Source organism: Hydractinia symbiolongicarpus, chromosome 12 (genome assembly GCF_029227915.1).
Source record: "Hydractinia symbiolongicarpus strain clone_291-10 chromosome 12, HSymV2.1, whole genome shotgun sequence".
Taxonomy (NCBI): domain Eukaryota; kingdom Metazoa; phylum Cnidaria; class Hydrozoa; order Anthoathecata; family Hydractiniidae; genus Hydractinia; species Hydractinia symbiolongicarpus.
Genome location: NC_079886.1, coordinates 22,548,693 through 22,576,636, shown reverse-complemented (window position 1 = coordinate 22,576,636; position 27,944 = coordinate 22,548,693). Strand labels below are relative to the sequence as shown.

Below are 27,944 nucleotides of genomic sequence, written 5' to 3'. Positions count from 1 at the left end.
AGTCTTTTTATTGACTTTCTAAAGTTATTTTGTACGTAAAACACTTACTATTTACAGATAAAGAGAATTATGTAGTTAAAAGTATATAAAATAGTAAAAACAATGCTACACACATTTTATAAATAACTGAGATTCTAAGAGGCGAGGCGAAACAACTTGCCTGTCCAAAAGTTTGGAAAGTTAAGATAATTCAAAAGCCGTTTAAATAACCTGGCTTGATATTATGATAAAACTTATTAGCAGTTTTGACGACAAAATTAAAATTCTACTATTAGCAACTAAAATAAAAACTTGGTGTTGATGGTAAAAAATGTGTACAGCATCAAAAAAAGACAATAATAATATTAGAAAAAGATTTTTACAAAGGGGACACTCAAATAATTGCGTTATTGAAATATACGATGAATAAATTCTATATTGTAATGTTATTTTTGCCGCCAATAAACAAAGTAGTACTCACAAAAGTTCACATTTACAAAAAAAAAAAAAAAATAAAGCATATTTTTATAAGCAACTGAGTTTCTACAGGGTGACCACCAATAAAATAAGAACAAAAGTAAGGATGTTAAGGAAACAAATTGACATTTTTTAAGGATATTTTTATGCAAATGAGAATAATAATAAACAATATAAGGACAATTAAGGAGAAAACCAATTTTAGTTCTCTATCTTTAATGCTACATACTACGTTCTATGATAAGAAAATTATACATATTATACAAATATACATATAAATTATACCCTGAGAGACAGAAAATATAGGATTTTAGGTAACAGAGAAATATGTCTTATTTCAATGGTAATCAACAATCCATGAAAATTAGGAAATAAGGAGAAATTAAGGAGAATAGCTAAAATTTCAATTTTTTAAGTATATTTAAGTACTTTTAAGGAGATTTTCTTTTTCAAAGGATATTTAAGGAATTTAAGGAGGAGTGGTCACCCTGTTCTAAGGCCTGAGACTGAGATTTGGGTCAAAAAGTAAGCAACCGCTCAGCAACTGGCCAGCCTGAAATTTTGAAAAGTTAAGCAATTATAACAATTCAAAATTTGGATAATCTAACAAGCAACCTACAAAACAGTTCTTTTTGTAGTATGAAAAGCCTTTTGCTAATATATAATAACAGTGCAAAGCTAAAGTCTTGTAAAATTTGAACATAACGTTGAGCAACTTTTTAGTAATTGTGAGGCTGATAATTCGCACTTCACAACAAAGGTCAGACGTAAAAATGGAGTTGCTTACAAAAAAAAGTAAAGAAACTAAATTCTGAAATTTAATCACACCAAAATCCATTTACTTTTGTGTCATTGTACAATCTGCTTCTTTCAGAGTGTCATCAAATTCATCACTATCTTGGTATTCTGGACTTGAGATCGATGGCCAGCTTCGCAGTTCCCAAGGAGATGACATCGATTGAACATCAGAATCTTGACTGTCCAAAGGACTGGTGATAGAAATATCATCCATATTAGCGTCACTTATGTTGGAGCAAACACTGTAAAAATCATCTCCACTATCCTCCTCGACTACTTCGTTACTCGATTCCATCGTTATAGGATACGAGATAGTATTTTCAGGCGTGCTTATGATAGTTTTATCGGCTTCCCCAGCAATTACTGCATAATTTAAATCGGTGCTAAACAGTTAAAAAGAAAAAAACATTACTTTTTTAAGTTCGGATAAGAACACCCGTTCTAGAACGTTGGCAAGTTAGAAATTTCTACTCCTTTTTTTCATCATATTGACTCCTGTGATATAATTAAATTTTACAATTATTTGATCAACCTTGTACTCGTGTCGTGCATGGATTGTATTTTTTTAAACCTATTACCACAAACCTTTACCAGTACCCTAAGCGACAATTGAACAGCAAGGAAAAGGACCATCTGCAAAGTATATTTAACTAAAATATTTCAAAACTTACCAACATAAATCAAGGAAATAAATAAATATTTTAACCGCAATCTCTAGACCAAAAATACATAATAGGTATAAAATTTTACATCAATAACATACCAATGACTGTACGATATTGTGGTTGGTGGTGACGTACCCATCGTATTAACGCATCTTACTCGAAATTCATAATCACCACTAAGAAGATTTGTTACAAGTATTTCTGACTGGTGTAGTTCATCATTTTCAATTTTCCAATTCCCTGCTGCTGTCCTAAATGATTCGACATAGAACCAGCACCCTGGACGCTCGTCCCAGAAAAGACGGCAACTGTTGGCTGATACATTTTCGCAACATATTTCAGATATTTCGTAAGGTGGCTCTAAACTATAAAGAACACAAAACATAAAAACGTAAGAAAAGGAGTAAGACATTCAAGTCAAACATACATTTATGCAATGGAAACTACAACATAAACCAACAAATTAAACCTGCATTAATTTAATAAAAACAAACTGCAATAATTATTGATGAGTTAAATTTGTATGCATGCAATGAAACTGCAACATATATTGATGAGTTAAATTTGTATTCATGCAATGAAACTGCAACAATTATTGATGAGTTAAATTTGTTTTTATGCAATGAAATTGCAACATATATCGATGAGTTAAATTTGTATTTGTGCAATGAAACTGCAACATACATTGATGAGTTAAATTTGTATTTGTGCAATGAAACTGCAACAATTATTGATGAGTTAAATTTGTTTTTATGCAATGAAACTGCAACATATATTGATGAGTTAAATTTGTATTCATGCAATGAAACTGCAACATATATTGATGAGCTAAATTTGTATTCATGCAATGAAACTGCAACAATTATTGATGAGTTAAATTTGTTTTTATGCAATGAAACTGCAACATATATTGATGAGTTAAATTTGTATTCATGCTATGAAACTGCAACAATTATTGATGAGTTAAATTTGTATTTGTGCAATGAAATTGCAACATATATCGATGAGTTAAATTTGTATTTGTGCAATGAAACTGCAACATACATTGATGAGTTAAATTTGTATTTGTGCAATGAAACTGCAACAATTATTGATGAGTTAAATTTGTTTTTATGCAATGAAACTGCAACATATATTGATGAGTTAAATTTGTATTTGTGCAATGAAACTGCAACATACATTGATGAGTTAAATTTGTATTTGTGCAATGAAACTGCAACATACATTGATGAGTTAAATTTGTTTTTATGCAATGAAACTGCAACATATATTGATGAGTTAAATTTGTATTTGTGCAATGAAACTGCAACAATTATTGATGAGTTAAATTTGTATTTGTGCAAGGAAATTGCAACATATATCGATGAGTTAAATTTGTATTTGTGCAATGAAACTGCAACATACATTGATGAGTTAAATTTGTATTTGTGCAATGAAACTGCAACATATATTGGTGACTTAAATTTGTATTCATGCAATAAAACTGCAACATATATTGGTGACTTAAATTTGTATTCATGCAATAAAACTGCAACATATATTGGTGAGTTAAATTTGTATTCATGCAATGAAACTGCAACATATATTGATGAGTTAAATTTGTATTTGTGCAATAAAACTGCAACATATATTGGTGAGTTAAATTTGTATTCATGCAATGAAACTGCAACATATATTGATGAGTTAAATTTGTATTTGTGCAATAAAACTGCAACATATATTGGTGAGTTAAATTTGTATTCATGCAATGAAACTGCAACATATATTGATGAGTTAAATTTGTATTCATGCAATGAAACTGCAACATATATTGATGAGTTAAATTTGTATTCATGCAATGAAACTGCAACAATTATTGATGAGTTAAATATGTTTTTATGCAATGAAACTGCAACATATATTGATGAGTTAAATTTGTATTCATGCAATGAAACTGCAACATATATTGATGAGTTAAATTTGTATTTGTGCAACGAAACTGCAATAATTATTGATGAGTTAAATTTGTATGCATGCAATGAAACTGCAACATATATTGATGAGTTAAATTTGTATTCATGCAATGAAACTGCAACAATTATTGATGAGTTAAATTTGTTTTTATGCAATGAAATTGCAACATATATCGATGAGTTAAATTTGTATTTGTGCAATGAAACTGCAACATAGATTGATGAGTTAAATTTGTATTTGTGCAATGAAACTGCAACAATTATTGATGAGTTAAATTTGTTTTTATGCAATGAAACTGCAACATATATTGATGAGTTAAATTTGTATTCATGCAATGAAACTGCAACATATATTGATGAGCTAAATTTGTATTCATGCAATGAAACTGCAACAATTATTGATGAGTTAAATTTGTTTTTATGCAATGAAACTGCAACATATATTGATGAGTTAAATTTGTATTCATGCAATGAAACTGCAACAATTATTGATGAGTTAAATTTGTATTTGTGCAATGAAATTGCAACATATATCGATGAGTTAAATTTGTATTTGTGCAATGAAACTGCAACATACATTGATGAGTTAAATTTGTATTTGTGCAATGAAACTGCAACAATTATTGATGAGTTAAATTTGTATTTGTGCAAGGAAATTGCAACATATATCGATGAGTTAAATTTGTATTTGTGCAATGAAATTGCAACATACATTGATGAGTTAAATTTCTATTTGTGCAATGAAACTGCAACATATATTGGTGACTTAAATTTGTATTCATGCAATAAAACTGCAACATATATTGGTGAGTTAAATTTGTATTCATGCAATGAAACTGCAACATATATTGATGAGTTAAATTTGTATTTGTGCAATAAAACTGCAACATATATTGGTGAGTTAAATTTGTATTCATGCAATGAAACTGCAACATATATTGATGAGTTAAATTTGTATTTGTGCAATAAAACTGCAACATATATTGGTGAGTTAAATTTGTATTCATGCAATGAAACTGCAACATATATTGATGAGTTAAATTTGTATTCATGCAATGAAACTGCAACATATATTGATGAGTTAAATTTGTATTCATGCAATGAAACTGCAACAATTATTGATGAGTTAAATTTGTTTTTATGCAATGAAACTGCAACATATATTGATGAGTTAAATTTGTATTCATGCTATGAAACTGCAACAATTATTGATGAGTTAAATTTGTATTTGTGCAATGAAATTGCAACATATATCGATGAGTTAAATTTGTATTTGTGCAATGAAACTGCAACATACATTGATGAGTTAAATTTGTATTTGTGCAATGAAACTGCAACAATTATTGATGAGTTAAATTTGTTTTTATGCAATGAAACTGCAACATATATTGATGAGTTAAATTTGTATTTGTGCAATGAAACTGCAACATACATTGATGAGTTAAATTTGTATTTGTGCAATGAAACTGCAACATACATTGATGAGTTAAATTTGTTTTTATGCAATGAAACTGCAACATATATTGATGAGTTAAATTTGTATTTGTGCAATGAAACTGCAACAATTATTGATGAGTTAAATTTGTATTTGTGCAAGGAAATTGCAACATATATCGATGAGTTAAATTTGTATTTGTGCAATGAAACTGCAACATACATTGATGAGTTAAATTTGTATTTGTGCAATGAAACTGCAACATATATTGGTGACTTAAATTTGTATTCATGCAATAAAACTGCAACATATATTGGTGACTTAAATTTGTATTCATGCAATAAAACTGCAACATATATTGGTGAGTTAAATTTGTATTCATGCAATGAAACTGCAACATATATTGATGAGTTAAATTTGTATTTGTGCAATAAAACTGCAACATATATTGGTGAGTTAAATTTGTATTCATGCAATGAAACTGCAACATATATTGATGAGTTAAATTTGTATTTGTGCAATAAAACTGCAACATATATTGGTGAGTTAAATTTGTATTCATGCAATGAAACTGCAACATATATTGATGAGTTAAATTTGTATTCATGCAATGAAACTGCAACATATATTGATGAGTTAAATTTGTATTCATGCAATGAAACTGCAACAATTATTGATGAGTTAAATATGTTTTTATGCAATGAAACTGCAACATATATTGATGAGTTAAATTTGTATTCATGCAATGAAACTGCAACATATATTGATGAGTTAAATTTGTATTTGTGCAACGAAACTGCAATAATTATTGATGAGTTAAATTTGTATGCATGCAATGAAACTGCAACATATATTGATGAGTTAAATTTGTATTCATGCAATGAAACTGCAACAATTATTGATGAGTTAAATTTGTTTTTATGCAATGAAATTGCAACATATATCGATGAGTTAAATTTGTATTTGTGCAATGAAACTGCAACATAGATTGATGAGTTAAATTTGTATTTGTGCAATGAAACTGCAACAATTATTGATGAGTTAAATTTGTTTTTATGCAATGAAACTGCAACATATATTGATGAGTTAAATTTGTATTCATGCAATGAAACTGCAACATATATTGATGAGCTAAATTTGTATTCATGCAATGAAACTGCAACAATTATTGATGAGTTAAATTTGTTTTTATGCAATGAAACTGCAACATATATTGATGAGTTAAATTTGTATTCATGCAATGAAACTGCAACAATTATTGATGAGTTAAATTTGTATTTGTGCAATGAAATTGCAACATATATCGATGAGTTAAATTTGTATTTGTGCAATGAAACTGCAACATACATTGATGAGTTAAATTTGTATTTGTGCAATGAAACTGCAACAATTATTGATGAGTTAAATTTGTATTTGTGCAAGGAAATTGCAACATATATCGATGAGTTAAATTTGTATTTGTGCAATGAAATTGCAACATACATTGATGAGTTAAATTTCTATTTGTGCAATGAAACTGCAACATATATTGGTGACTTAAATTTGTATTCATGCAATAAAACTGCAACATATATTGGTGAGTTAAATTTGTATTCATGCAATGAAACTGCAACATATATTGATGAGTTAAATTTGTATTTGTGCAATAAAACTGCAACATATATTGGTGAGTTAAATTTGTATTCATGCAATGAAACTGCAACATATATTGATGAGTTAAATTTGTATTTGTGCAATAAAACTGCAACATATATTGGTGAGTTAAATTTGTATTCATGCAATGAAACTGCAACATATATTGATGAGTTAAATTTGTATTCATGCAATGAAACTGCAACATATATTGATGAGTTAAATTTGTATTCATGCAATGAAACTGCAACAATTATTGATGAGTTAAATTTGTTTTTATGCAATGAAACTGCAACATATATTGATGAGTTAAATTTGTATTCATGCAATGAAACTGCAACATATATTGATGAGCTAAATTTGTATTCATGCAATGAAACTGCAACAATTATTGATGAGTTAAATTTGTTTTTATGCAATGAAACTGCAACATATATTGATGAGCTAAATTTGTATTCATGCAATGAAACTGCAACAATTATTGATGAGTTAAATTTGTTTTTATGCAATGAAACTGCAACATATATTGATGAGTTAAATTTGTATTCATGCAATGAAACTGCAACAATTATTGATGAGTTAAATTTGTATTTGTGCAATGAAATTGCAACATATATCGATGAGTTAAATTTGTATTTGTGCAATGAAACTGCAACATACATTGATGAGTTAAATTTGTATTTGTGCAATGAAACTGCAACAATTATTGATGAGTTAAATTTGTATTTGTGCAAGGAAATTGCAACATATATCGATGAGTTAAATTTGTATTTGTGCAATGAAACTGCAACATACATTGATGAGTTAAATTTGTATTTGTGCAATGAAACTGCAACATATATTGGTGACTTAAATTTGTATTCATGCAATAAAACTGCAACATATATTGGTGAGTTAAATTTGTATTCATGCAATGAAACTGCAACATATATTGATGAGTTAAATTTGTATTTGTGCAATAAAACTGCAACATATATTGGTGAGTTAAATTTGTATTCATGCAATGAAACTGCAACATATATTGATGAGTTAAATTTGTATTTGTGCAATAAAACTGCAACATATATTGGTGAGTTAAATTTGTATTCATGCAATGAAACTGCAACATATATTGATGAGTTAAATTTGTATTCATGCAATGAAACTGCAACATATATTGATGAGTTAAATTTGTATTCATGCAATGAAACTGCAACAATTATTGATGAGTTAAATTTATATTTGTGCAATGAAACTGCAACATATATTGATGAGTTAAATTTGTATTCATGCAATGAAACTGCAACATATATTGATGAGTTAAATTTGTATGCATGCAATGAAACTGCAACAATTATTGATGAGTTAAATTTGTATTTGTGCAAGGAAATTGCAACATATATCGATGAGTTAAATTTGTATTTGTGCAATGAAACCGCAACATACATTGATGAGTTAAATTTGTATTTGTGCAATGAAACTGCAACATATATTGGTGACTTAAATTTGTATTCATGCAATAAAACTGCAACATATATTGGTGACTTAAATTTGTATTCATGCAATGAAACTGCAACATATATTGATGAGTTAAATTTGTATTTGTGCAATAAAACTGCAACATATATTGGTGAGTTAAATTTGTATTCATGCAATGAAACTGCAACATATATTGATGAGTTAAATTTGTATTTGTGCAATAAAACTGCAACATATATTGGTGAGTTAAATTTGTATTCATGCAATGAAACTGCAACATATATTGATGAGTTAAATTTGTATTCATGCAATGAAACTGCAACATATATTGATGAGTTAAATTTGTATTCATGCAATGAAACTGCAACAATTATTGATGAGTTAAATATGTTTTTATGCAATGAAACTGCAACATATATTGATGAGTTAAATTTGTATTCATGCAATGAAACTGCAACATATATTGATGAGTTAAATTTGTATTTGTGCAACGAAACTGCAACATATATTGATGAGTTAAATTTGTATGCATGCAATGAAACTGCAACATATATTGATGAGTTAAATTTGTATTTGTGCAATAAAACTGCAACATATATTGATGAGTTAAATTTGTATTTGTGCAATAAAACTGCAACATATATTGATGAGTTAAATTTGTATTCATGCAATGAAACTGCAACATATATTGATGAGTTAAATTTATATTTGTGCAATGAAACTGCAACATATATTGATGAGTTAAATTTGTATTCATGCAATGAAACTGCAACATATATTGATGAGTTAAATTTGTATTCATGCAATGAAACTGCAACATATATTGATGAGTTAAATTTGTATTTGTGCAATGAAACCACAAAAAGTCAAATATGCATTCGTGCAATAAAAACATCATGGACTAATAAGTTATATGTGATTTTAGGCTTATAAAAATTAAGATCGCTTTCGAGGGAGGGAGGTGTTTGAAGAACGATACGTTTCCACCCAAAGCCAGTCATGGTTGACCCAGAGGGGAAGAGATTTCTACAAAATTTACATAATAAAATATAAAGATTTTATTTTCGGTTGTGGTAATTAAAGAATAAGAATTGCGATCTTTTTAATATTTCTGAATTATTGGGGGAGGGCAATTGCTTCTATTTAAAAGAAGCAGTTTACACTTTTTATTACAACTTTAATTTACAGTGTCACTACTTAAGAATTCGACTTAAACAGTCATTATACAGACAAAGTAGATCGAAGAAAAAGGCAGACTATGTCTTAAACTCCAAATGAAACAGAATATATATACATAAATTCAAAGCTATAAAAGTAAACACTAAAATGAACAATTCGCCCGTATAATCTTACCCAGGTAAACGAGTAGCTAAACAATGTTTGGAAGATTATATATAAAAAATTTTAATATATAATATCATAACACGTACCTCAAGAAGACACTTTTGTCCTGAATACATTCATCAACGTCCAACAGATTGATATCCAATGACTCTGGCACAACCATGTTTTTTAATTCAATGCCATTTGGATTAACTTGGTAGCATTCAATATTCGGTGTCAAATCTCGCTTAGTTACCGTTTCTTCTTCATTGCGACATTCAACATAAGAAAACTCAGCAATATCCACACAGTTTTCGTCTTGACTTTCACAATTTAAATTAAGCAGTTCCTGCACAACACCCTGAAGTGAAGGACGTAAATCTTTGTTAAACAGCTCAATCGTGTATGGAATGAGGAGAAAGAGGTTACCAGTGCAACGACTGACACTTTCAACAAAAAAATGTCTCTTATGCTCTTCCATTGGATTAATACAAACCACAACTTGCTCAGCTTCCATTCCACGAAAGCCATGTATAGTCGTAATAAGATTGTAGTTTCCGTCTGGGAGACAAGGCAATTCGCAGTTATCTTGATTAATAAATTTCCAATTAGTGTAGGGACTGTACACAATAAAATTCTTTTCCAATGTAGTCAATGTTTTGACAAACAACAGAAATTCGTTGTAGGAATTGCATATAATTAGTCTACAGCAGTCGTCTTTGATTTCCAAACAAATTCTATCTAAAGCAATAACTAAGAGCTTAACTCGTTGAACATCATCAAATGATTGACATTTGCTACATTTTAAAAGCAATAACTTCGGCTTTTCCCCAATAATCCCATGACCAACACAACTACTTGAAGTATAATGAAATTTTGTCTCTGTATGTGGAGAATCGTCTGAATCTTCTCGTGATAAAGTCTTACTCAGTGTGTCTATTTTGTCGGGGTCGTTGAGCAGAGGATTACCGTCCATTCCACTATGAAATAGGGACCGAAATTCATTGTCCTGACTCTGAGTATCTTCCATAGCTAAAGATTCATTTTCACTGGGTTGTGAATCTAGACAAAATCCGAAAAAATCTGTTTCCAGTCCAGCTACAGAGGAACTATGTACAATCGCAGGGTGATACAGAACGATTTTGTCCTTCTCGATAGCTTTAATGCTATTTTGGGTAAAAAAAAAATTCTCTTTGGTAGTTCTCATACATTTGGTTAGTTTCATACATGCCATGCCAGTTTCTGAGTATTGATACTTTCCATGAGAAAGTCTTCTTCCAGTGCAACAGTACTCTCTATGTTTTTCCATCGGTCTGGAAAGAATGACAATATATGAATCTTTAAACATGGCATTGCTTTGAATAATGGATTTGATCGTGACTGCTTGACTAAAGTGTAACAACTCACAATCCACTTCATCGAATATAACATGTACTTTATTATATTTATGTTTGTGTTTTGATGCAAGAGCTTGCAGACAGTGCGAGATGTTAGGTTTGTTTAAAATGTTTAACTCGTTCATCATATCACTTATATCTTTGCAGAAAACTGTAACAAGGCACTGTTTCTCTTTATGCAAAGAATCGATGAAAGTTTGGATGTTGTGCTTCAACAAGGGAACATCGTTGAAACAAATATAATACACCACACTTTTAACAATACTGGATTCGACAATGAGAGGAATGTGATACTGACCAACAAAGGTTTTTCCACTGCCGTAGCCACCCAAAATAATCTTTTTACTTTCCTCACTATGCAAAATCCGCAATTGCTCTGCAGTCAACATAACCATATTTATCTTCTCGTGCACATCGGCTTGCAGCCGTGGGACATTAGGCAATTCACGAGTTGACATAAACCCTAATATGGATTGGAGAATTTTCATGAATACATCCTTTTTCTTCTGCTCTGGAATCTTTTTTCTTGATGGCCAGTAATGAATGTGTGATTTGATCCACTTCTCAACTTCCTTAGAACTGGATAATGCTTTTTTACTTAGAATAAGACGTCCAATTTCATCATCAACACTCCCCTTGAGATTAGGTGCAGCAACAGAATTGATTATACATATATTGCTATCCATGATAAGACTTTTATGCAAAAGGCAAAATAATCTAAGCTCTTCATCACCTTGCTTCAACTGCTTTAACACATCATCCAATTTAGTTTTTTCAGTATACCTGACATTTATGATGGCATTATAGCGAAAATTGTATACTAAAATCCTATCCTTGCAGTCACATTGGTAATGTGAACAAGACATTTTATGAATGTCACTTGCTTTGTATCCAAGAAAACAAAGATGTGCCATACAATCATAATGCGTAATCGCAACACAAAGACCAGCGTTTTTGAACAAGGCAGCTGTTTTAGAAACACCATTGTTAAAGATATATTCTGGGGGAAATTGTATGCTCTCACTTATAACTTCACCATCATTCCAACAAAAATATTCGTTTACAAATGTTTCACATATGTTCTCATATTCTGAGCAATGTAATTGCTGTACTATTTTGTTACCACTGGTTACGCATTCAATGACAGATGGTAAACTTGGATTGAAATCCTTTAAATTTTGATATGCTATAGAGTTTGTGTAGGTCAGCACACTTGATGTCCCAATGTTAACACGCTTTGTGCCATGTAGCGACAGGTCTTTATCTGAGTAAACAATATAAACAAAATTATAACCTAGTATTTATTATTGTTTGCTTTATTTGTACATAAAGTTGATTCAAGTTTTTTATTCACCAAACTAAAAAAGCTATTTTAGCTAAAGTCCTGGCATTTCCTAAAAGTCTGTAACAAATGTATGGGCATGGATAATATGATAAGTTTTCATAACAGTGATGTACACATTGTTGTATCACTTTAATGTATATATATTGCATAAAAATAGTAATGGGGAATGTTATGTCGTATCGCTGTTGCACAATCTTAGTTCTTTTGGAAACCACACTTTAAGGTGGCAGTTACTTTTTCTTAGCTGTCCAAACAACTGCATTATTTACTCAGTGTTTATGTATAAAAGTTTTTCTTTACTAATTCCCAAAACATGGTCCTTAACACGTATGAAAATGACTTTGACTTTATTATCTAAATTAAAAATGTATTATAAACAAGAAAAAAATTGACTTTAACGAGCTTCCATAACTACATGATTTTTACTAGTTTTTGTTTTTAAATGAACTTTGGGTTAACCAAGTTAAAAGGTTGTGGGGAATTTTTTTGCTCATTCGTATTTCTCAAACAATAGGCTTTTGTACATTTTGAAAGAATTTTGGGTAACAACCTCTGATGCATAAAACAGTTGTTGTTAAAGGAAAAGTATACAAAGTAAATTTATATTTCCACACACCCTATCATAGCTGCATAATTTCCCAAACATGTCTAAAAATTTTAATGAAAAAGAAAAATGCTATCAGAAGTTGAAGCTGAATAATTACTTATTCACAACGTTTACGTTTAAAGAGGAATTGTTTAAACAGGATATTTCTGTTGAAAGATAAGTGTTATGGCTACAAAATCATACACAGAAAAAATTAGTCTGAACATATCTAATTATGTGAAAATTTCATTTTTGAATTTTAAAAGGGTTGCTGCCAACTAAACCGTAGCAAACAGGTTGTGTACCTGTTTAACAGAATTCATTCTTGTCATATTCAGTTAGATAATGCAGGAAATAACAATAATGTAAACAGGATTAGTACAAATTATTACCAAGCAATCCTTGAGCTATTTCCATTTCTTCTTCTAAAGCTGTCTCATTTGGATTAAAAGAATCCTCTGGTAGAGAATAACCATCAACATCGCATGGATCTAAATTAGAATAAAATTAAAGCTTTCCTGAAGAGCCTTTCCTTACTGCCTGAATGCGAAACAAAAGAAAAGAATATGGAATTAATGTTTGGGAATCATTAACTGTAAATTCAGTATAAAATTGGTTATTATTTTGCATTCTTTAATTTGAAAATTTTGCCCTATCCCAACCTTTGCACTTTACACAATTCACAAGGACCTAAAACAAACGTTTTCTCTCACAAACAATTTCTTCACAAGCTATATCCATGGATCATGGTCCAAAATTATGTGACATTTTAAATAACTCTTAAAAATTCTTGTTAATTAGTCACAGCAGGAGATTATACATTACAAAACATGTTAATTTTGGTTACTACAAAATCCAACAATGTGACAAGGATGCCTTCTATGCGTCAAGATATTCCATGTTTTCAAGAAAAGATATGCAGGATTATAAATTACATAAACATGCACTTAACTGTCTTTCTAAAAATGCATTTTTCCTAAACTTTGGATATCAATGAGCACACATACTCATTTTTGTGACAGAAAAACTAAATTATCAAAGAAAACATTTTGAAATTAATTGGAGAGAAGGTACTTATAAATAAACTACTTTAACCCCTTCTCCTCCTTTACTACCATACCACATTGTATTACCTAACTAGTAGAAAAGAAGTTCTCAAATACCTCTAATTATTGTTGTTGTGTCATGGGGGCAAGATATACTTCTATGGTCTAAGATCTTACCTAAGTAATGTTAACATACAAACTAAAAAAGTCTGACAGTCACTACCAACCCCATTCTTGTATACTACACAAGGCCACTTTTCATCTTTAAGATTATACCTGACTTTTTTGCTACTAATTATTATTTTAGATTTTGCTGCATTCACTGTCAACTCCTAATCCTTTCTTCTATTTTTAAATTTTTGTAACTAATTTCTTCACAGAGTTCCCTATAAGAGCCAAGCATCTGCATTATAGTACAATCTCCCATTGACCATGTTCTAAAATCACTTGACAATGCTTGTAACGCTAGAATATAGAACAATTGGAATTAGTAAGAACAAACTGTATAATATTTAATTTACGTTTTAGAAAAATAATATAGATATATAAACTATGGTAAAAAGAAAAATAATTCAGGGTATAATTTAAAGTAGTCATGATTGATCAGAAATAATTAATACTTCCATCATATACTATATGATATATATCATATCAAACTCTTTATTAATGGCCGTAAGAATAGTTAATCAGACAAACTGCGTAAACGGGGCTGGAACTCTAAGGAGTGAAGGTGTCGCGCACGGTAGGACAGATGTCAGATGTGAGCGTCGTCAGACCGTTACCCAGCTATCACATCACAAGGTAGATAACACTAGGTTGAGGATGGCTAGTCTAAATGTTGGTACTCTGAGAGGTAGAGCAGGTGAAGTAGTTGAAATGTTAGAACGTAGATCTGTTGATATGTGTTGTGTTCAGGAAGTTAGGTGGAGAGGAGCTTCAGTGAGATTTGTGGAAGGTAGGAGGGCAAGGTATAAGCTTTTTTGGATTGGTAATAGTGATGGATATGGAGGAGTTGGCATATTCGTTGCAGAGAAGTGGGTAGAAAAAGTAATAGATGTTATGCGTGTTAATAGTCGTATTATAGTGATAAAGTTTTTGATAGGTAATAGGATTGTCACTTTTCTGTCAGTTTATGCTCCACAGTGTGGACTCAGTGAGGAAGATAAAGATAAGTTTTATGATGAGTTAATAGCAGTCACATCAAAGTTTGGAGACACTGAACTTGTCATGGTGGGCGGCGACTTTAATGGTCATGTTGGGAAGTCATCTGAAGGTTATAGAGGTGTGCATGGAGGCTATGGATTTGGAAGCAGAAATAAGGAAGGGGAGAGATTGCTTGAGTTTGGAATGGCAACGGACATGGTGGTTTGCAACACATCATTCAGTAAGAGACAGAGTAGGCTGATAACATATGAGTCAGGTGGTTGTAAGACACAGATAGATTACTTTTTGGTTAGAAAGTCAGACAAGAAAGTGGTGAAGGACGTGAAAGTTATATCGGGGGAAGAGTGTGTTTCCCAGCATAGGTTGCTGGTTTGTGATATTATCTTGAAGAGTGTCAGAGAAGCCAAGGGAAAGTACAGGCCCCGTCGAAAAGTCTGGAAGCTGAAGGAAGAGATTGTAGCAAGACAATTTAGTGCAAAAGTTCAGCAGTTAGCCTACAATAGTCAATGTGATAGTGACAATGTTGAAAGTACTTGGACTACTTTGAAGAATTGTCTTCTAGAAGCTTCTGATGATACCTGTGGGTGGACGAAAGGACCAGCTAGACATAGACAGACCTGGTGGTGGAATAATGAGGTTGACCAGTGTATAAAGGAAAAGAGGAAACTTTGGAAAGAGTGGAAGTCAGGTGGTAGTAAAAATATTTACTTAGAAGCTAAGCGTCGGGCTCGTACAGCAGTGTATAAGGCAAAATCAGAAGCAGAGAGAAACAGATTTGCAGATGTGTTAAGAAGGGAAGACCAGCGCAATGAGGTATTCAAGATAGCAAAGCAAATGAAGAAGACTAATCAAGATATTGTAGGTGAGAAGTGTATACGTAATGATGAAGGTGTTTTGGCTAGCACAGAGGAGGAGAAAAGGGTAGCTTGGAAGAATCATTATCAGAGGTTGCTTAACACTGAGTTTGATTGGGACGAGGATAATTTGTCTGATGATGATGTCGTAGAAGGGCCAGCCATGCAGATCAAGACAGAATGGGTAGTGGAGGCTATTAGGAAAATGAAGATTGGCAAGGCTGCAGGAGTATCAGGTATTGTAGCAGAGATGGTAAAAGCATCTGGATATATTGGAGTTGAGCTTATTACAAGTCTTGCTAACCAGATTATAAAGGATGGTGCTATTCCGAGTGAGTGGCAGTCGAGTGTAATAGTGAATTGTTTCAAGGGCAAGGGTGATGCATTAGAAAGGGGTAACTATAGAGGTTTGAAGTTGGTTGATCAAGTAATGAAAGTTATTGAAAGAGTGATTGATAAGTTACTTAGAGAAAGAATTGATATAGATAAGATGCAATTTGGTTTTGTTCCAGGGCGTGGCACTACAGATGCAATATTTTTACTCAGACAGCTTCAGGAAAAGTATTTAGGAAAGAGAAAGAATCTCTATTTTGCCTTTGTAGATTTAGAGAAAGCTTTTGATAGAGTGCCACGTAAAGTTATTTGGTGGGCTATGAGAAAATTAGGTGTGGATGAGTGGCTAGTTACGATGGTTCAGTCTATGTACAGCAATGCTAGAAGTCGTGTCAGGATTAACGATTCACTTAGTGATGAATTTAGTGTAAATGTTGGTGTACATCAGGGTTCTGTACTTAGTCCTTTGTTGTTTATTCTAGTCTTAGAAGCGCTGTCGATGGAGTTCAGAACAGGTTGCCCATGGGAGTTATTGTATGCAGATGATTTGGTTCTCATAGCAGAGTCGATGGAAGAATTAGTTGAAAAGTTTGAGAAGTGGAAGAAAGGACTAGAAGAGAAAGGGCTGAAGGTAAACACAGCAAAGTCTAAAGTCATGATAAGTAGCATTGCAGCCAAGTGTGACCTTGTAGTTGGAAAGTGGCCTTGTGGAGTTTGCAGGAAAGGGGTTGGTAGTAACTCAATTTTTTGTCAGACTTGCAAGCATTGGGTACATAAGAAGTGCAGTAGTATTAGTGGAAGGTTAAGAGCTGGCATACAGTTTGTATGCAAGCGTTGCAAAGGTGAGATTATAGAGAATGAAGTATTTCCAGCTTTAATGATGTACAACAGTGGCTCGTTAGAGATAGTTAAGAACTTCTGTTACTTAGGTGATATGTTGGGCAGTGAAGGGGGTGTTGGAAGAAGTGTTACTTGCAGGATAGGTTCTGCTTGGAAAAAGTTTAGAGAGTTACTTCCTTTATTGACTAGCAGAGTCCTGTCAATTGAGGTAAAAGGTAGGTTGTATGAGGCCTGTGTAAGAAGTGTTATGTTGTACGGTAGTGAGACATGGGCAGTGAAGCAGGAAGATCTTGACCGTTTAGAAAGGAATGATATGAGAATGGTTAGGTGGATGTGTAATGCCAGTCTGAGAGACAGAAAGAGTTCAGATGAGCTAAGAAGCAGGCTAAGTCTCTGTAGAATTAAAGATGTTATCCAGATAAGAAGATTGAATTGGCTAGGGCACTTGGAAAGAATGGAGGAGGATAATTGGGTAAGAAAGTGTAGAGACTTAATAGTTCCTGGGGCAAAGCCCAGAGGCAGACCGAGAAAGACTTGGCAGGAGGTTATAAGGACAGACTTGATAGAGAGGAAGTTGAGTTTAGATCTAACACAGTCTAGATCAGATTGGAAGAGGGTCATTAATATACCCCGTCCAACCCATGCTAGCATGGAAAACGGACGTTAAGCCGAGAATGATGATGATGATGATATAACATTTAACTAAGTAATTTTCAATATTATAGGAGTGGGGGTGAACATTCAAAAAGAGTTGTGTATTTTACATGCCAATTTTTGTAATCTCATATACGTTGATCATCATGAAATTCTATTTGAGATTAATGATGTTCTTTTTATGTGTTTCTTAGTTTGTTATTTGCTGTATGATTATTATTAAAGTTATTAGAAGATCGATATTTGATAATTATAAACGTAAACCACAATTGTCACTTCAAACATATTACTATTGACAGTAAGTGCAACTTGATAAAGAAAACATAAAAAAGAGTGAATTGATGTATCAAGCACATGTCATTGTCTTGATTTCAAAAATTATTTTTTTTTGGCAGTAACCCACAGAATTTTCTCCAATATTTAGAATAATTCACTGCAATGTTATATAGAACATCCAAATTTGCATCAACACGTTAAAAACGCCATCAAAATTAGATATGTAGGTTGCATCAATAATGGTAAAATGTGCCTTGAAAATTTTTTTGCTAAATGTATCCCACAGAAACCACCTCATCCAGCCAGAAAATTGCTACTCCAAATTATATACACATGTTCAGCTACCATATACTTGCCTGACTGACTGGTAACTTTCCTTTTTATCAATGTAAAATTTCCTATAATAAGTATACTTTGTGTGGGTTACTTTTCTACAAGACACATATTTCGGTTTAACCCACACAAAATCTCTCAAAAATGCAAGAAAAGGCTGGTCCTGATAGTTCATTAACAAGTTATGGTAGTTTTTAAAATTGGAAATAAGTCAGGCCAAGAAATCTAAATTCATTGCATTTGTTTTAAAAAACATAAAAAATTGCTAATCAAAAAATGTCACACATTTTTAAACATGATCAAGAACAATAATATATACACACACACAACAGACACAGTCAAAAAAAATTAAGCAATTTATACCACACCAAAGAGACACATAAAAGAAATAACTCTTATCATAACGAGATTATCCTTAAAATGATAAATTATTCAAAAGATTCTTCATAAATTTAATAGGTTAAGTGATCCAGGCAACGAATTGTGTGTAAGAACTTGTGACTCTGGTAACATGTTTATATATGTAAATGGGCCCAACACTCAGCCTTACAAAGATATTAGCTGCCATGGACCAGTCTTAAAACTGTACCAGACTATTGTAACTAGGGCTTAATGAGTCTAAGGTCAATAAATTAAATGTCCAGAAAAGATAGAAAACAAAATGGTTGCATTTGTAACCTTTTTTGAAAGACAATACAAAACCCCTTTGCTATGCCTCGCACATGGTCTCAAGAAAGAGAAGGGAGTGGGCAAACTCGATTTTCACAGTGGGTAAATTGCAACCGCTAGGATAATTCCTTTTCCCGAAATTAAATAGCAATATACTTACTGCTTTCCAAATATAATTCTTCTTTGTGCATATTTTTTTGAATATACTCAAACCGAGTAAACGCTAAATACAATATAGCATTAAGCTCCTCTGTGCGCATGCTCTGCACATTAACAGCATTTTGCAGAACAGCTACAGTCTCTTCTAGTGATGCTATTGTAGGAATAATGAAATCAGGGATTGGTCGGTCAGGATCATCAAGTTTTCTTTTTATGCCCGTTATGGCCACTGCATTAGCTTCAGTTTGTCTTTTGTTGTTAAAAATCATTGTTGAAATATTGGAAACATGATTAACTAGTGGAACCATTTCTTTGCATAGTAGTTCAATTAACAACATTGAAATGGATGTTCTTTCACTATCCAAACTAACCAACATAAATGCATTAATATCACCTGTATATCCAAGAGCAACAGCAATTTTAGCACCCTCATGCCATCTGTCAGTAAATTTAACATCAGTGATAGTTTTAGGATCAGTATGATGATGAAAATTCCTCCATTCACGCGCTCTGATAACAAAGGCAGCCAACGACTGGTCATTTACTGAAGGGTATTTTACATCCCATCCCTGCACAGGAGGTGGTAGATTAGTACAGTTCCTGAGAAGTACGACAATCAGAGTTATGTCAAATTTCGTAGAATCGGTAGCACCCCCTTTTGGGTATATCAAATCAAATTGATCTTGTTTTATTATGCCTTTATTTAGAAGCTTTTTTATTTTTTTGTGATTTGTTTTATTGTTAAGTCTATCAAACAGCTGGACAGCATCAGATGGCAAACCTTTGTAAGATGGAAGGTTGTTATAATTGTGAAGTACTGCTAGTAAACTGACTTTCAGAACTTCATGATGTAATAAACCAAGCTGAAACCAGTGTTTGTACTGTGTTACAAGTGCCTGAGCATAACTAGTATTTGACATCTAAAAGCAAGATTACGAATAGTGTATAACAATGTCACTATTTAAAGTTATAATATATGCAGATAACAGCGATTTCTAAATACACTACGTAGTTCCTATAATGAGCATTATCCTTCTAATAGGCACCTATTTTAATAAGTGTCCTCTTTTGAACCCAAAATTTTTAATTTTAATAACTGATTTCCTCTAATAAGCTTCTCCCCCCACAGGCAATGCATTTAAGAACAATCCCAAGTACAGTGCCGATCGCGAGTAACTATACACGAGTTTATAATATGGCTTGTGATAATAATTCTTCTGATTAATTACAAAAACCTTTATGGGAAAGCCATCAGATAAGTTAAATGTCAAGACTGACTGATTGGCATGGGTTAAAGCGTCCTAGACTTCCCACAAACACAAGTGTAAAGTGATTTTATTTGCGAAATCTGTTTAAAAAGGCTAAAAAACCGGGCTAAATCTAAAAAAAAAGCTTCATAGATGGCTCAACTATAATATAGACCCATGTTCATCCCTATATTTATATTTGAAATGGGTAGTGGTGAAACAATAAATCTTAAACAATTTCATTGGGAGTCTATCTCTTCAATTAGCCAAAATTTCTTACAAAAGTGAGCCCCTGCTCTAATTTTTTCATTTTTAAGTCATTGAAACATCTGACAACTTGTATAGGATATTTATTTTACAAATGCGAGTACAATAAGTGAATGATTTGTAAGTATGTGTGCGAGTATAAGATAAAAAACGGGAATTCCTCGTAACATAATTTGTAAAATAATAAAAATGTATACTTTTCTGTAATGGCTTTTTATAACTTTACATTCAATTTCTCACCGACGAGGAAACCCTTTGCTAATTAATTACATCTGCTATCTAAACGTTTTTTTTTCCCAGCTAAATGTTTTTTTGCTTTATTCAAACTTCATTCTTTTTTCTTCACAGACACGAATTAAACAATGAACTCTGCAGACTAAATTAAGCCAACCGCATTTAATTTTATTGTTTTTTAAGTAACCAAATGTAAAAACGTGCCTGGCAGGGAGTCATAGATCCAGTGATAATGATGTGCACCAAATTTTGAGTAACACACCCTCCTTATTTCTTTAAAACGGGTTGTCACGAAACTCACCTATCGGCAGCTCACCATTTTTAAAGATTGAAGATGCATTTCAGCACTAAATTTTTTTCTATGAAGCATGTTCTTATATAAACATTTTTTTTAAAAAAAAAATAATGTGCATCAAGGATCTTTACATCTATGGTATTCAAAAGGTGTGAATAGCAAATTAATGGATTTTAAAAGTGTAATGTTTCGAACGGTTGGCTTTCATAATTTTATTCCAAATGCAAAACATATATGGTACAGTCTGAATGTAATCTACTGCGTACACGCTAATATCACACCTTTGCGTGGAGGACGGCAGTCGTTTGTCTTTTGTTAAAAATAAATTCCTTAAGGGTTTTGCGAGTTTATATTTGCGTGTTAAAAAACAATGCGCTCGCGAAGAAATATCGGAGCAATTTTATTTCTTGTAACAGGGAGATGTATTGTGTAAATGTATTGATAAGCTATTCCCGTAAGTATTAGCGTGAAGTAACTAAATAATAAAAATCTTTCGCGAAGTTTTATAATACAATGTATTGTTGATTTAATTACTTAAGAAGATTCCAGGGCGTTTAATATAAGAGAAGCATCGTTGTTCACAACTTTTAAATGCCGCTTTTCGTTTATAAACATTCAGTTGCTTGTCAGATCATTTTCATTGCAGGATTTTGCAATTATGGCCTAATCACAGGATAGCAGAAATAGTTAAAATCCTAAAAAGAGAAGGTTGTGTTGTAACTAGGGTGTCTGTATACAATTTGCTTAAAAAATGGGATACACATGGAACTATTGGAGATCTACCTCAGCCTGTACGCAATCCGGTTGACGTCAGTTTAGAAATTTTTGATTTTATTGACAACACAATGAAGAATAACGATGAAACTACTGCAAGGAGATTGGGTACAAAGTTGACAGAAAGATTCAATGTCAACTTATCTTTATCAAAAATTAATCGATTAAGAAGATGTCTAGGGTGGTTAGCTACTGGTAGTAAGTATTGCCAGTTGGTTCGCGAGGCTAATTGAGTCAAGCAATTAGAGTTCGCGCAACTATGCTTAAGAAATCAGGAAAACTTTGAAAACGTGCTATGGAGTCATGCATACAGCTAGATTGGAATGGGAAGTTATCGTTCCATCATTGGTGGGAGCCCCCGAAGCTAAAAGGCAAGCCCAAACAACCATTCAAATTCTGTGTTTGGACTTGTATTTTAAAAAAAGGTGCATGCGATATCCTTATTTTCAGTGGAATTATGGAAGCAATATTTTACTGCGAAGAGATTCTGCAGAGCACACTTGCACCATTTATTACTATAATATTTCCAGATGGGCACCGATTTATGCAAGATAACGATCCTAAACACACAAGTAATCAAGCAAAGGAAACGTTTCAACGATTAAAAGAATAAATTGGTGGAAAACTCCGCCATTATCGCTGGATATGAATCCTATTGAAAATTTGTGGCATGAATTAAAAGAGACATTAAGAAACGATGTTAAGCCTCGAACGAAAAATGAATTAGAGGCAGGAATACAATATCTACATTTCTCGATGAAAACATTTCCTTCTTAACAAACAACGTAAAATAAATCCTCCTGTAACTTTTTTATTGAAACAAATTAAAACATTTCTATTGCTGCTTTTCGTTCATAAACTTTTAAAATGCGATTTAAAAAACATTTCTATCGCTGCTTTTCGTTTTTAAACTTTTAAATGCGATCTAAAAAATCTTTTCTATCGCCGCTTTTCGTTTATAAACTTTTAAAATGCGATTTTAAAAACATTTCTATCACCGTTTTTCGTTCTTAAACTTTTAGATTTGTGATCTTGAAAAACATTTCTATCGCCGCTTTTCGTTTATAAACTTTAAAATGTGATCTTAAAAAACATTTCTATCGCTGCTTTTTGTTTATAAACTTTTAAAATGCAATTTAAAAAAACATTTCTATCCCAGCTTTTCGTTTTTAAACTTTTAAAATGCAATCTAAACTTTTATATTTAATTACTGCAATTAAAAATTTCAAGAGTTCGTGCAAAATAGATTGCTAAAATTGTTCTTGCAACCTATTGTGATTAAACAATCGATCGTGTGGGGTCATTGTTTATCAGCGAGGCAATTATTTTCTTAAAAAAAACAAAAGCTATCGCAATGTTATTGTTCTGTGTAGCTATTCATGCAAGTTTCGCGTCCGCAGTAGATTACATTCAGACTGTACTGTAGCTTGGGCAAAGAAAAACCTCCGGTATTATGAACGAAGATGACAATTATGAAGTTTTACATGTGGAAATCTAGTATTTTTGGAAGGAAAAAACTTTACCACTGATGAAAGAACACTGTTTTCAATTTCTCAACTTTTTAATAAGCACCCCCCTAGTATGGGACATCTGTAATACAAATACACACTTTGTTGTGCCTTAAAACTCCTTTCTTTCCTTGTATGCTAACATTCAGTCCAAACCCCAATCAAACATCTAAGATTTGAGAGTAACCAAAAACTATACTATTCCTATTTTTTTCTCAGAATTTGGGAAATTTGATTTTGGTGCTTATAAACTTAATTCTTCTAAAGAAGGGTTGTCACTGAAAACTTTGTTAAACACATACCAGCATTCTTCCAACTAAAATTAGTTCCTCGATAAACAGAATGTTCAACTTGATACTGTTACATATATGAAACAGATTTTTAATACCCAACAACCAAAATATTTAACCAATCATAATCAAAATTGAAAAAGACAAAAAAAAATGCTAACTATATAACCCAGCTTAAAAAAATTTGCAATTCCTCTTTTTGCCTTTGCAAAACAATAATTTTTTAATGTTAACACACTCAGCAATACCTTTATATTGTATTTGCTCTTGATGCCATTCTGCTAATGCATTTGACATCTCCAGTATTTACCTTCACCATTGATAGCATCCTAAAAAGAATTTAAACACATTCAAACCTGCATGTATGCTCTTGCTGTGATGATATTTTTTACAGAGGGAAATTAAGCTATTTTTATTTACACACATCGCATAAATGTCACAACAAATGTCAACAATCCACTTTTGTCACAAAAATTCAACATGCATATTTATGTTCCTACTGGTGCTCTTTTATTCATGCAGACATGACAATTCTCATTGTTTGTTTTGTTTTACAGTTCTTTCCAATTCTATTGCTTCTTTTCATTTTTTATGTAATTTTAAACGCTGGTGGGACCTTTACCAATAATGTTGGCAAACTTTAAAATATATATATAACATTTGTTTTAATGAAATCATTTCAAATCGTTTGGAAATCGTTCCAATATTTTTTGATTTGTTTAAAATCGTTTTATTAAAAACTAAATTATTTTCAAAATTGTTTCGTTTTATTTATGTATGATCGATTCACTTAGTGATGAATTTAATGTAAATGTTGGTGTACATCAGGGTTCTGTACTTAGTCCTTTGTTGTTTGTTCTAGTCTTAGAAGCGCTGTCGATGGAGTTCAGAACAGGTTGTCCATGGTAGTTATTGTATGCAGATGATTTGGTTCTCATAGCAGAGTCGATGGAAGAATTAGTTGAAAAGTTTGAGAAGTGGAAGAAAGGACTATAAGAGAAAAGGCTAAGGGTGATCACAGCAAAGTCTAAAGTCATGATTAGTAGCATTGCAGCCAAGTGTGACCTTGTAGTTGGAAAGCGGCCTTGTGGAGTTTGCAAGAAAGGGGTTGGTAGTAACTCAGTTTTTTGTCAGACTTGCAAGCATTGGGTACATAAGAAGTGCAGTAGAATTGGTGGAAGGTTAAGAGCTGACATTCAGTTTGTATACAAGCGTTGCAAAGGTGAGATTATAGAGAATGAAGTATTTCCAGCTTTAATGATGTACAACAGTGGCTCGTTAGAGATACTTGAGAACTTCTGTTACTTAGGTGATATGTTGCGCAGTGAATGAGGGGGGTGGAAGAAGTGTTACTTGCAGGATAGGTTCTGTTTGGAAAAAGTTCAGAGAGTTACTTCCTTTGTTGAGTCTTGTCAATTGAGTTAAAAGGTAGATTGTATGAGGCCTGTGTAAGAAGTGTTATTATTATTATTATTATTCATATTTATTTACAGGTGTCCTAATCAGGGTTCATAAAGACAATCCTGGTATCAATAAGGTTCCTGTATATGCAAGTATATAATAAATAATGGTAAAAATTTTAAAAATGATAAAAAAAAAATGTATTATCTATAAGACAAAAAATGAAATATACAAGATAGTAGAATAGGCGAATGTGCTGGGATAGATAGTTTTGACACCACACTGAAAAAGACATGAAGAGGAAAAACAAAACTGATGGAAAGGAAATCTAAGTGCGCAGAGGTAATTAGACGCGACGCTGTGTGGGAACAAAAGTAAAATTTAAAATTTAATAACCCTAATGCTTCTTTTAAATAAAAACAATGATGATTCTTTCTGCAGTACAGTTGGTAATTCGTTAAAAATCATGTTGTACGGTAGTGAGACATGGGCAGAGAAGCAGGAAGATCTTGACCGTTTAGAAAGGAATGATATGAGAATGGTTAGGTGGATGTGTAACGCCAGTCTGAGAGACAGAATGAGTTCAGATGAGCTAAAAAGCAGGTTAAGTATCCGTAGAATTAAAGATATTATCCAGAAAAGAAGATTGAATTGGCTGGGGCACTTGGAAAGAATGGAGGGGGATAATTGGGTAAGAAAGTGTAGAGACTTGATAGTTCCTGGGACAAAGACCAGAGGCAGACCGAGAAAGACTTGGCAGGAGGTTATAAGGACAGACTTGATACGGAGGAAGTTGAGTTTAGATCTAACACAGTCTAGATCAGATTGGAAGAGGGTCATTAACATACCCCGTCCAACCCATGCTAGCATGGAAAACGGACGTTAAGCCAAGAATGATGATGATGATGATGATGATCCTTTCGTTATTGCCGGGAGTTGTCTAGTAGAGCCGGGCCCTAATTGGGTCTGCGTCGCTCAAAATGAGCATTGAATACTCTAGGACTCTCCATCTAAGCCATGGCCCCTCCTGGAAATAATAGACAGGGTATATCCCTCGATATTTGTGAGGTTAGCCATGTAAAATATGCACATCTATCTAACACCTTTACATCGTATCACAAAGATATTTTGCTAGCTAGACAATCATACCAAATTGTTTCACAACTTTTTCCAAATCGTTTCATTTTTCTGATAGCTAGCTAGATAGCAAATAGCTAGCTAGGTAGCTAGAGAATTTTACAAAACAATTTATTTTTTACAGCTAGCTAGGTAGGTAATTACACTAAATCATTTTGAATTTGTGGGCAGTGTGAAGTTATGCAGCTAGTGCGGCATACCTTTTTAGAAAGTTAAAAAACAGCGATATTTGCTATACGCTGCCACACAAAACAGGGATGCCATACGAATTCGGTATAACTGAAGGTTGGATATGGATTACCATCAATTTGTGCATGTGGCTCTCGCTTCAATATAACGCACGTTCGTGTACGGAAGGTCGCCGATCTAAATTATGAAATTTGCGTTAATGTGAGGAAAAAACCGTTAGATATAGAGAAATGTCTGTTCTGGGACAGCGCACGCACATCAAGGAAATTCCCTAATTGCCAATAACCAACACAAAATAATATGATATATAAATGCCAATAACTAACACAAACTCATATTAAATCATATATAATAGTATATATTCATATTATACAGAATATGACTAAAAATTATCAAAATATTCAACTGTCCTAGAAAAATTGTTGATTGGGCTCTCAAATTCTATAATAAATGGATAAGAATGTTACAGAATTAAGAGCTATTGCTAAGTCGCGGGGCCTACATGGATACTACAGGCTACGCAAAGCAGACCTTGTTGCTTTATTAGAACCCACTCCTATCCCATTCACACCAGACGTGATGGATATTTTTGAAAGGCAAGAGATGGCAAAGACTCGTCCCATTAAGAGTAAGATAGAGCCACGTGTACCCACATTCGAGGAAATGAATGAGTTTGAACGTCAGGAGATGAAGAAAACGCGTGCAATAGTAAAGAGTTAGTTGCGAAAATTGTTAGAGTGGCTACTATCACATGTACGAGAGAGTATCAAGGGACCGGTACGGCAAACCTTTGCATCAGTTAAAAATCGTATCTTCTCATTATATCATGGAGTAAGAAAGACCCTTCTTGGTGAAATCGAGGAGGAGTCGAGGGAAGATCATGCAGAGGATGATCATCAAAAGGAGCATGACTTCACACCACAAGAGCACAAACATGCTCTTCACAAAACATTCAGGAGTTACCGCATAACTGGCATCGGTGGAACAGATATTGATGGCTACTTGGACATGGTTCGATCAAATGTAAAAACACTTATTGAAAACCTAGTGGAAGAAATGGGCTCTGCAAAAATCCAGTGCTCCCTATGGATTTTATGGAGAAAGCTAATTGATGATACCAATGAGTTTATTCAAGTAGACAAGGTCTTTCATAGCAACCTGGCATCTATATTCTAAGGCACCATAATGGATGAATCGATGGACACGATGTTTGCTCAAATTAGAACG

General features: G+C 32.6%; 1 protein-coding gene across 3 annotated transcripts; it reads right to left on the bottom strand.

The window, feature by feature from the left end:
• Positions 1-15: 15 nt before the first annotated feature.
• LOC130621106 (uncharacterized) lies at positions 16-27,347 on the bottom strand. Of its 3 annotated transcripts, none has more exons than XM_057436412.1 (6): positions 26,729-27,347; positions 24,239-24,319; positions 13,440-13,538; positions 9,827-12,380; positions 2,018-2,284; positions 16-1,637 (listed from the first exon to the last, which is right to left on the bottom strand). In XM_057436412.1, exons 2-6 carry the CDS (start codon positions 24,285-24,287, stop codon positions 1,295-1,297), a joined length of 3,312 nt encoding a protein of 1,103 aa, XP_057292395.1. In that variant the 5' UTR covers positions 24,288-24,319; positions 26,729-27,347; the 3' UTR covers positions 16-1,294. The 3 variants fall into 3 exon arrangements, with proteins under 3 accessions (XP_057292395.1, XP_057292394.1, XP_057292396.1); XM_057436411.1 differs by lacking the exon at positions 26,729-27,347 and adding an exon at positions 19,377-20,295 and having other exon boundaries at positions 24,239-24,629; XM_057436413.1 differs by lacking the exon at positions 26,729-27,347 and having other exon boundaries at positions 24,239-24,602.
• Positions 27,348-27,944: the final 597 nt, after the last annotated feature.

Bases quoted from the DNA above. Each gene is read 5' to 3' on its own strand.
- LOC130621106 (XM_057436411.1), bottom strand. From the start codon at position 20,295: ATGTCAAATACTAGTTATGCTCAGGCACTTGTAACACAGTACAAACAC. The intron at 2,285-9,826 runs GTACGTGTTATG...TGTTCTTTATAG, and splicing joins GACAAAAGTGTCTTCTTGAG to TTTAGAGCCACCTTACGAAA. The intron at 1,638-2,017 runs GTATGTTATTGA...TTAACTGTTTAG, and splicing joins ACAATATCGTACAGTCATTG to CACCGATTTAAATTATGCAG.